Source organism: Nicotiana tomentosiformis, chromosome 5 (genome assembly GCF_000390325.3).
Source record: "Nicotiana tomentosiformis chromosome 5, ASM39032v3, whole genome shotgun sequence".
Taxonomy (NCBI): domain Eukaryota; kingdom Viridiplantae; phylum Streptophyta; class Magnoliopsida; order Solanales; family Solanaceae; genus Nicotiana; species Nicotiana tomentosiformis.
Window position 1 is genome coordinate 81903756 of NC_090816.1, and position 12182 is coordinate 81915937.

The window sequence follows — 12182 nt, forward strand, 5'->3', positions numbered from 1 at the left end:
ATCAGTGGTCACATGCTGTCAACCGGTATTGACTATTTACTGACTCACATCCTACGTGTCTTCAGCTCCACATGTCATCTCTTCATTTGTCCAACTGTCACTAACCAATTTTACCGTATACAGTCATGTCTCATAGTGATACTTTTCGCATATATATATTTCAATCAATGATAGATTAATCAATTTGTTCATCATTATTAAAAAATATACCAATTTATTAAAGATTATGTATTTAGTTCTAGGATATTGAACGAAAATGAATTTATAGCTCATAATAACAACAACTCAGTATAATCTCACTAGTGGGGTATGGGGAGGGTAGTGTGTACGCAGACCTTACCCTGGGGTAGAGAGACTGTTTCCGATAGACCGTCGGTTCCCTCCCTCCAAGAACTCCCCACCTTACTCTTGGGATGACTCGAACTCACAACCTCTTACTTGGAAGTGGAGGATGTTAACACTAGAGCAACCACTCTTGTCTGAATTTATAGCTCATGTGAAAGAAAAATGACAAAATTGAAACAAAATGTCGGCTCTATTTGGTTTGATTTGTATTTAAGAAATTGAGATAATTGGTTTTGATTTGCTTTAGATAAAAACTATTTTTGTTAAAAAAAGAAGAAAAAACTCTCAAGAGCTTAACTAAATTCGAATTAACAATAATTCTTGTCGTATTGAAGTTAAACACGAATTGAAATTGAGTTGAACTTCAAAGTACAGCACAGCATACATTAGAAACCACGTCACAAATAAATCATCCCAAATCTCAAATTAGTCTCCAAAAAGAACATCGAGAAGGCGAAACACGCTGTCTTTTCCCGAAAGAGTACGATAGACGAAAGTCTTCGATTCTCACAATTTTGGACTCTCAATTACTCACACAATCCAAACAGGTATAATGGTGCTATCGCAGCTGCACGGAGCGTTCAAAGGGACGGTAGAGAGAATCACAAGTCCTCGTACCGTCTCTGCTTTCAAAGAGAAAGGCGTTCTCAGCGTTAATGAGTTCGTTATTGCTGGTGATAATCTTGTCTCCAAATGCCCTACCTGGTCTTGGTAATCAATCTTTCACATATACCCTTTTTTTGCCAATTCTTGCTCAAATAGCCTATGAGATTAGATCTAATTTGAAAGTATTTGTAATTTGTATGAGCTCATTATATTGCATCTAATTCTTATATCATGGTTCATTGTTCATTAACAGGGAATCAGGTGACCCTAGTAAGAGGAAGTCATATTTACCAGCCGACAAGCAATTCTTGATCACTAGAAATGGTACCTATCTATAACCATCATTCTACCAATAGTTTTCGTTGAATTTGATGTGTTTGGAGAAAATATGAGCTGGCTAGTGCATGATGACTTCATTCTTTACACTTAATTACTGATAAATTTACACCACTTATTAGAATAAACGCGACTTAATTTTAAGGTAAAATCTAGTCCTCTCAAATGAACCAAAAAACTTAGAAGTAAGTTCCCGTCAAGTAGCATAGAGTTTGTAGCATATTGCTAGTTTTAACACAGTTAATGTATCCATTGACTTTTGGGCATGTAAATAGAAATTCTCCTTCATCAGAATCCAGCACTGAAAATTTGTAATACTAATTTGTTAAACCTTTTTATGCAATTTCAAGAGCACTACAGAGAAAGGGAGGTTTAATAATCTAATAGGACAAACAATCTTGACGCTTATGGAAAGTAGTCATGAGGTAAGGAAACATGACTAGTAACTTCATCTCCCAACTCATGTTATGCTCAGCATCTTCGTGTTTCAAGCAAGCTCCTGATGACCTTGGGAAGTAACAATGAGGTTAGAAAACAAGAGAGAACTGTACTGCCTAAGACATGTTATGCACTGAATCTGTGTTTCAATCTGCTCCTATTATATCAGTTAAGCATCTTGCTAAGGATATTCCTGTCATCTAATGCTATATCGTGTTCCTCCCTTGCTCACTCACCTTCTCCTAGGTAACAATAACAACAAACCCAGTGTAATCCCACAAGTGGGTCAGTAGAGAGTAATGTGTACGCAGACCTTACCCCTACCTTGTGAAGTAGAGAGGCTGTTTCCGATAGACCCTCGACTCGAGGAACAACGGAAAGGAAGCAACCAACAATAACAACAAGAAAAAACAAAGACACAATGTATAATAACAAAGATTGAGAAATAAGAAATACAAGATTAGTACTAATACTACCGGTAAGAATGACACAACGTGTAACAAAAAAGATCTAGGAACAAGAAAATATAAGAACATTACTAATACTAGTGGTAAAATTAGGAGAAACTCTCGACTACCTATCAACCTTCAACCCTAATTCTCGATCTCCACGCCTTCCTATTGAGGGTCATGTCCTTGGTAAGTTGAAGCAATGCCATGTCCTGCCTAATCACCTCTCTCCGGTACTTCTTTGGCGTACTTTACCCTTCCTCAGGGCGGATGTGCATCGATTATAGGTAGTTGAACAAAGTTACAATCAAGAACAAGTATCCTTACATGGTCAGCCTTCCACACCTCCTAACCGGGGCGTCTATGTCTCTCCTCATCACGTGCCCGAACCATCTCAACCTCGATTCCTGCAATTTGTCTTCCACAGGGGCCACTTTCACCGTTTCCCTAATAATTTTATTCCTAATCTTATCTTTCCTGGTATGCTCACACATCGATCTCAACATCCTCATCTCTGCTACTTTCATCTTCTGGACGTGGAACTTCTTGACTTACCAATACTCAGCACCATACAACATAGTCGGTCTAACTACCACTTTGTAGAACTTGCCCTTAAGTGTTGGTGGCACATTCTTATCACACAAAACACCAGATGCGAGCCTCCATCTCATCCAACCCGCTCCAATACGATGTATAACATCCTTGTCAATCTCCCCGTTGCCTTGGATAACAGACCCAAGATATTTGAAACTATCTCTCTTGAGGATCACCTTCTCCTAGGTATTAGTAAAGAATTTATTTTTAGCTTTCATACTTCTTAAGAATTTTAGCACCCCATCCTGGCCAAAAAAAGGTGGATGTCTGTATCTTGGAGTTTTCTTGGCCCTTCTTTTTGATATTCCATCATTCATAGACGTTCTCTAGTCGTCGTACAGAAACAAAAAAAAAAAAAAGAATTTAGCACTTCTGTTATATGGCAGTTTAGATCATGTGCCACTTTAACTTTGTATGCAGTTCCTTGTCTGAGAAGAGCTGCATCAGTAGAGGAAGAATATGAGGCTGCTGGAGGTGAAGTTCTGCTTGATAATGAGGACAATGATGGTTGGCTGGCAACTCATGGGAAACCAAAAGGTATCTGGTATATGTGTACTTCCCAATAAAAAATTGAGTTTTATCCATTTTGCCTTGTGACATTATGTCCCATTTTATTATTTCTTAGAAAACAAAGGTGTTGAGGATGATAACTTGCCATCTATAGAGGCATTAGAGATCAGCAAAAAGATTAGAGGCGAGGAAGAGGAAGACATACCTGACATGGGAGAGTACGAGGAAGCTGACAATCTTATAGAAACAGATCCTGTAAGAAGCTGTCTCTGTTGTGTGTGTATTTTAGTTTTAAGATCTGTATAATTAGTGATTAGTCGTAACAGCATACCATTTCATCTTGTATTTGATATTAAAAAGTCATACAATGGTTTTGTACAGAATCATGATCCACTATCTGTTTGCTATAGCGGTTCATGCTTTTCAACTAAAATGCCTGATGCTAATCTACATGACCTTTGATGATGATTTTGCTGGTGATCTAATTGAGAGTATAAAAAGTATTTTCATTTCATTTGGTAATTGTTCGCAAAAGTGTCACAATAAATACTTGTACAATCATCTAACCAACGAAATGGTTCTCGTTGAAACTTCTATGATGCTGACAGTTAAATATGTATCTATTCTACAAATAATAATTTTAGAAAGAAAAACGTTTAATGGCTACAAGGTGGTATTGATAGTTTTTAAACAGCTGAATGTAGCCCCTAGGGCTTCGATCTAGTGGTATGAGTGCAATGCGTAATTTGTGGGTCATGTTCAGCCCTGGTGCTGCCAAAGTTTGGTATTTAAGTCGAGAAGGGTAGAGGGGCGGGTCCATTATCTACTAAGTTTCGAACCGTGCAACACTAGCGCTTGGGATTTCTCTATTATAAAAAAGGAAGAAGCTAATGGTAGATACTGAATAGCTTAGAAGTGCAATAACTACAACAGTTTGCAATGAAGTAATTCACGACTTAATAGTGAACAATTGTTAGCATCTCCTTGCTCGCGTATGGACCGGAGCAGGTGTACAAGATCTTAAAATAAGTTTATGGCCATAGGGAAGATTTAGGCCTAATTTGTTTGCACTTAATGGAGGTCTGAATCTTAGTCGTTCAGATCTCAGACATTAAGTGCGTTTGTTTTTAAAGTCTGAATCTTAATTATTCAGATCTTAATCATTAAGTGTATTTTTTTTTACTTCACAGCCACTTAATGGGTCTGAACAGGTCTGTATGATTAGGATCTATAACAAAGACTTAATTTCATTAAGATGCTATCATCAATATTCATTATTAAATTCTGTCATCGCCTACCATTATCAACTATCATCATGCCAGCCACTACCACCACCACCATCATCCTCAATCATAGCCGCCACCATTATCAACTACCACCACCCACCATCCCCACCACCATCATTCTCAATCACAACCAACACGCATCTACCTCAACTACCACAACTAACCACCCCATCACCATCAACAACCATAGTCGGCACTGCCCATCATTATAAACTACCACCATGGCACCACCTACCACCACCTTCCTCAATCACAACTAACACCACCACCCGCCATTATTAACTATCACCACTCATCATCACCATCCTCAATTATAAATCGCCACCACTACCAATCACCACTAGCTACTACCCTGAACCACCGCCATCAATCAAAACTACCACCAACCACCGCCTCTAATCGGCATTCACAAGCACTACCGTTAGCCATCACCACCAGTAACTATCATATTTTTAAAAACTATATATTTTATTGGTAGAATATTAGATTAAAAAATATTTCATTTGAATTTTATGTTTATTAATTTTTAAATAAAGATAAATGTTATACATTCAGATGTTAAAATTCAAACAGTCTTAATCATTTAGTATTCAGATCTTAATACACATCTTAATATTCAGATGTGTATTCAGATTCAGATGTCTTAATCTTAATACACATCTTGATATTCAGATGTGTATTCAGATTCAGACGTCTTAATCTTACAACAACAACAACCACCCAGTATAATCCCACAAGTGGGGTTTGGGGAGGGTAGGATGTACGTCTTAATCTTAAAAAAAACAAATGAGGCCTTAATAACTCTGCTTTTCGAATCTTACTTGATAAAAAAAGAAAAAACAACCTCCTTTCTTTTGCCTTCTTTGTCTCCTTTCAAATTCATTTTTTCCTGGTATAGATACCAAAAGTTATGCAAGGGGATTCAGGAAAAAAAATACTAGAATGTAACACTTGGGATTTGAAGCTGCGACGTAAAGCAAGTTTTGAATCCTCTTTGCCACTATAAAAAATTCCTCCTTTATGTTAAGGGATTCAACAACTCATATACAACTAAAAAATCCGTTTTTGCCCTCTTTACCCAGTATAATTTTACCACCTGAACCCCTTTGGCTCTACATACCTCTGCACCATGATAATATATATGAGAAAATTTTATGTTGTAGATTCTCTACTTTTTTTGGATACTGCCTTTATGGGTATACGGGAGATTTTCTCATTATTAATAGAATTATTTACCTTATCGATATGTATGTTTGTGTGTATATATGTATTTATATGTGTGTGACAGTGTGAGTATTCTATTTGATACAGTTATATGTAAGAAAATTCTGTTTATGCTTTCTGGAAGCTGCCCTATCTTTCAGTTCACTGTCTATTAACTACGTTTCCATTCTTTTCCAAAATAGAAGAAAAAGAATACTTTGCTCTGTGCTTTGTTCGGGTACAAACTTTAATTTGGTTGGATCTCAGTAAATTATCAGCTTTGAGATTATTCCATCTACAATACCTAAATGGTTAACATCTCATGATTTCTTGCAGGCTACCCTTCAGACTACATATCTTGTCGTTCATGAGCCTGATGATGACAACATTCTAAGAACACGAACATATGATATCAGCATCACGTAAGTGAGCTTCATTCATTAGATTTTGTATGTTGGCTATTTCATGCGCTTCCCATTGAAGAGAAGTGTATATTAAGTGTTTTGGCAGATGTCCATCTGTACGTTTTGCAGGTATGACAAGTACTATCAAACGCCTCGTGTATGGCTCACTGGATATGATGAGGTCAGCCAAAATAAAAATTATAATTGCCTTAAATATATAATTGCGTAATGACTACACTTTTGACTTGTGCTATTATGATGGAAATAGTTGCAAGATGGTCTGAGTGTCTGACATATTCATGAAACAAACAACTTAGTAACCATACAGCTGAAGAAATGGATAATACAACCAAAGTTCACCTAGATCTTTTGGTTGTCTCTCTCTTTTTTGTTTTTTTGTTTTTTTTTGTTTTGGGATTTGTCAATAGATTTACTAATGTACTTTTGAGAGTGCCGGCTTTACTCCTGTTACCTCAGGTCAAGGACTGTCAGGTTAAAAAGCTGACGATGCCATTTATGTTATTCTTTCTGATATCACTTTGTATATATGTTTGATGAACTCAGATCTTCTGATAGTGGTTTATTCTACATTATTTTTCACTCTTATCCAAATATGATAAGGTAATGTTTTGTCCAACTTAAGACAATTTGAGACTTAGCATGAGAATGTTTTTCTTCTTTATATTACACAAATTATAGTTTGTGTTTATTTCGCATAATTTCTGTGCAAAATATGCATTATTCTCCTTAATCCTAATTCTATTTACAATATCCAAGATCTGCACAACGATGACATTGTGAAACAATGAATTTCCACTTGTTGAAATTTGTGGAAGTGTCTATTTTTAAGGTTCTTAATAATATCTTCTGCATGAGTATATATACTACTTGTTGCTTTTGGAGAAAGAAGATTCTCTTCTTTGTTAGACATGCATCCTGGTCCTCGAGGAAACTTCATGATCCGATTGCAACACAGTGAACTATTCTTGATTTTTTGTGACAGTCAAGGATGCTTTTGCAACCAGAGCTCGTACTTGAGGATGTCAGTCAAGACCATGCACGCAAAACGGTGAGACACTTCTTTTTGGTCTAAATGCTACTTGGAAACGAGCTTAAATAAGTTATTCCATGCTGTAGTTTGTTTGTAAATGAAATTACAGTAGTTTGGCTCCAAGTACTGCCACTGTACAACACATGCAAGTTGGATGATTACTCCTTTTGACTAATTCTTTGAGTAGCTCTAACCAAGACGGTATTGCCGTTTGCTCAGCCAGTCTCAGGGCTGTGCATTATTCAGTGATAAACGATGAAACTAACCAAATGAAATAACTTCAGATTATTCATTTAGTTCTTGATAAAACAAAAAAATTCAGATTATTCAAAAGTTATTTCAAAATTCCATTCATTTCAATTTTAATCTATGAAATGATCAGTATTACAATGTGGGGTTTTTGAAAATTATCTGCGAACAGTATGAAAAACTGATGAATAGAACATTGTGTCATATCAAACATGGGTTGGTAGTTTGGTTATAGGTGGTTATTCTTCCTTGCTAATTGGCACCTGGAGGTCTATTCCAAGCGCATGCATTTTTTATTCAACTTGCCAACTTTTCCCTTGTTTTAATATCATTTTAGCTCTTTTAGTTAAATTAAGATTTTGAAGTAAAAAACTAAATGTGGCATAATTTGTCAAAAGTTTATTGCTTATACTTTTACTTCCTTCTCCCACTACAACCACTTGCCATCTTCCTTATGCTCAGATCAGTGCTGTCTAATTGGATTGGCAATGAACGCTCTCTCTCTCTCTATCTCTCTCTCTCCAATCAGTCATTTCCTAAGAAATACAACTGAAATGAGGCCTGAGAAATGGTTTGTTTTACATATTTTGACCAGAATAACTTTTTTTTCAAAGGTTCATTTCTTTCTGATTTTTAGACATAATAGAGCTTGAATGCTTGCTTTGAGTTGATACATATTATCTGTGAAGAACATCCAGATTTCTGCTTGAGGTTTAATAATTTCCACCCAAGCTATTGCTTGATTTTTGAAAAATTTCCAAAACTGATTTCGCGAATTGGTAAAAACCAAATCCATTTGGTACAAACTGAACCCACCAGTGACCCTTTCAAGGCCAGCAGTGCCCATTTTAGCCGACCAAAATATTTGTTAGTGAACCAAGTTGTAGATGGCAACTGAACAACTGAATGGGCCATCACACGGATTATTAAAGTTTCTTTTTTCTAACCCTATATATTTCCTTTTTAACTGCAATTATTTTGAGTGATGATGTTCATTTTAATCTTTGTTCCCAACATCGTCAACTCAGGTGACCATTGAAGACCATCCACATCTTCCAGGGAAACATGCTTCAGTACATCCTTGTCGACACGGGGCTGTGATGAAGAAAATTATTGATGTTCTCATGTCGCGAGGAGTTGAACCTGAAGTTGACAAGTAAACTCTAATATCTCATGTAGTATCGTTGTGTTTTTCAATGAGCAGTATGCATATTCACACACATATATTACCTGTCTGAATTCTAATATGGTTATTTGGGGATACTTACAACTCGTAGATGTATTTATTTGCGAATGCACATGAAATTTTTGCTGTGTTAGTTATGTTACATTTAAAAAGGGCTATACTATCAAGCTACAACGATATGAAGACAAGAGTGGGTTGCTCTAGTGGTGAGCACCCTCCACTTCCAACCAAGAGGTTGTGAGTTCGAGTCACCCCAAGAGCAAGGTGGGGAGTTCTTGGAGGGAGGGAGCCGAGGGTCTATCGGAAACAGCCTCTCTATCCCAAGGTAGGGGTAAGGTCTGCGTACACACTACCCTCCCCAGACCCCACTAGTAGGATTATACTGAATTGTTGTTGTTGTTGTTGTTTATTTTGTCATCTAATTTTTTAAGAAAGTTGATGCTTTGACATTCAAATTTTAGTGATACAATGGTGTCTCCCCTGAAAGTTGATTAACTCGCTGTATTGATCAAGGAATTCTTCTTTATAGTTCGTCTGTCTACCATGGGAAGGTTTCATAGTTCATACAGCTGCAGGATCATATTTTAGCAACGGTAGACACGGTAGCAGAATATACAAATGGAAATTCATATGATCAGAAACAGAGTACTTGCTTTATTAAGAAATCTTTAGCCCTTTTATTGGGAAAATAATTATGCACTATGATTTTAAGTTCTAGTCTTCGTCTTGACATGCTTTGTAGAACAGTGAGACATTATTTTACCCCATACTCCCTCGATCTAGCTTTTACTAGTAACATCAAATTTTTTATTACAAATGTAGGAGTATAATACTGACATCAATAGTATAGTTGGAAGCAAGAGTTTTTAATGATACTCTTATAGTTCTAAAAAGCAGTGTAGCTCTTGTTTCATTGACACCACATTTTTTATCTACATTGTTTCATCATTGCATATTAGAGAATATCAATCGATCAATTAACTGTGTCTCAATCCCAAATAATTGGCGTCCGTTATGTGAATCTTCTATATCTTTGCCGTTCTATTCAGGTCAATTTCATTCCAATGCTAAGTTTACAACAATTTAGGACTTCTATAAATTTTACAGTTATTCCTGTATGGTTTACTGAGTTAAATCACATGGATTCTTTGGTTGAATTGTGTTATGTTTCTTTTTTTGGTTAAATATCCATTGATTTTGAGAGATTATAGCTTCCATGTAATTTTTGGTCTATCTTGTTTCTTTTTTATGACCTTCAATCATCATATTGTCACACTCACACTTATTAGTGGTGCATTTCGAGGTCTACGTTGGACACGATCAGACCATCTAAACCAATTCTCATTTTATCCTGTGCGAGACTTGCACCATCTGCCAAATGTTATTATTTTAAAGCTTGTCTAATTTTGCATGACCCGACATCCAACTTTGCATTTCCATTTCTATAACACTCATCTTGTGGATATGTTAGTCCCTAAAGGCCACAATCAGTCCCATATATTATTGTTGGTCTCACAATCGTTCTATACGACTTGCCTTTCATCTTTATAGGTATTTTTCTCACATAACAATATTGTGACACTTACTTTGACTGAGAAATCCCTTATGGGTTAGCTGGACAAGCCCTGGTTAGCGTACAGGTCCTAAACTTAGCTGAGCCTTAATATTTGCATTGGTGCATTTAGGTGCCACAATCCATCAAATCTCGAACAAGAAGCACCAGTGGTCTATTGGTAGAATAGTACCCTGCCACGGTATAGACCCGGGTTCGATTCCCGGATGGTGCATGTCGAGTGCTGTGAAGAGAAATGTGCAATGGTGAGAATTTTGGTCTTCACCTATTCTGACATCAGACGATAGATCAGCACATCTAAGCCTCTACTTTGAAGGGGAGCCTTGGAGCAACGGTCAAGTTGTCTCCGTGTGACCTATAGGTCACGGGTTCGAGCCGTGCAATCAGCCACTGATGCTTGCATTAGTGTAGGCTGCCTACACCACATCTCGTTGGGGTGCGGCCCTTCCTCGAATCCTGCGTGAACGCGGGATGCTTTGTGCACCGGGCTGCCCTTTAATCCATCAAATCTCACTTTATCTTCATTATTATGATTTATTGGAATTGCACTCACAGTGCATATACTCTATTTTACGTCTACTTAACCTAAGGATATTATCTAGGGTGTTTCTCAATAGTTCCACCTGTAGCCACAGAAAGAAAGAAAATAAACACAATGGTAATGATTATGATGATCTTGCTCTAGCCACTGATTCTTTCTTTATCCTCAAAATTGAGCAGGTTTCATGGGAGTAAAATGTTGCTTGTTTGTAGACCTAAGATTTGAGAGACATATTTGGCGTAACAATAGAAACACATGAATGTCCTAAATATGGATCTCCTTTTAGTTATTTTACTTGTATGTGCTTTTTGTCTCATCCGGGATATTGATCTCAAGCACCATTGACAGGTACCTCTTTCTCTTCTTGAAGTTTATGGCTTCCGTGATTCCAACAATTGAATACGATTACACCATGGACTTTGATCTTGGTAGCAGTAGCACCTGATTTGCAGGCAACTTCCTTCGGTTAGTATATTATGCGCATATCTAAAGCTTAACGTAGGCTCCCCTTACGTCAGAAATAGCTTTGTCCTCTCTATTAGTTAATTAACCTTGTAAGGCTTTTAGCGGAAATAGAGATTTCCATGCCGGCGAGTGCATGAGTCATCACTTTTTCTGCCTATGCTTGTGTGTGTGTTTAGAGGCGAATAGTAGGAAAAAGGACCCCAACTCAAGTGGTCTACAGAAAATTATAGGCTGTCATTATTATTTCAATTATCTGTTTTCTGTGGAAACTTATGGGGGAGGTTTTTTTTTCTTCTTATTCTCTTAAACTTCTGGGGTAGGGGATGCAGAAATGGTGCTTTCTTTTTCTCTGTGACTTGGTAAGATGACGATTATGAATGTTACCTTCTTCAATCTCTTTCCTTTGTTTTTCAGATAGATGCTGCACGTAACATGTCAAGCACCAATTACTCTGATGATGATGCATCAGTTCGTGTGACCAGTGATAATTGTACATAGTGTTTATAGACGTCCTTCTAGATATGAATTGTCATCAATTCTTGTTATTGTATATTAACAAGAAGAATTAAAGGTTATTTTGAGATGTGAATTTACCCGATCCACTTGCAAGATGAAATTGTTTATTAATGTCGTCTTCAAAAGTTAACTGAATGAAAGCAACGAAAAGAATCAAGCCACCTTCTAAGTGATGGTTCTGTTTTCCGTATTTATTGTTTTCTATTTAATAAAAAGTACTCTCTCCCTACTAGTAAATTTCAGTTTGGACTCGGGACTTGGCATCGAAGTAACTCCCCCTCTCCACGTTTCAGAAGGAATGTGCACTAAAATGGTAATATACCTGAAAAATAGCTACTTTCCAACGTTATGACAACTGACTAACACCAGAGGAGGAAAATCTTAATAGAATATGAAAAAGAAAACGACAAGTCGAAGGCAATAAACTATG

General features: G+C 36.8%; 1 protein-coding gene across 1 annotated transcript; it reads left to right on the plus strand.

Moving 5' to 3' along the window:
- The first annotated feature begins 740 nt into the window (after positions 1-740).
- On the plus strand, positions 741-11942 carry LOC104111616 (autophagy-related protein 3-like). Its single transcript, XM_009621353.4, has 10 exons — positions 741-1056; positions 1205-1275; positions 3189-3305; positions 3394-3533; positions 6104-6189; positions 6301-6352; positions 7175-7240; positions 8500-8627; positions 11120-11236; positions 11651-11942. Exons 1-9 carry the CDS (start codon positions 899-901, stop codon positions 11214-11216), a joined length of 915 nt encoding a protein of 304 aa, XP_009619648.1. The 5' UTR covers positions 741-898; the 3' UTR covers positions 11217-11236; positions 11651-11942.
- Positions 11943-12182: the final 240 nt, after the last annotated feature.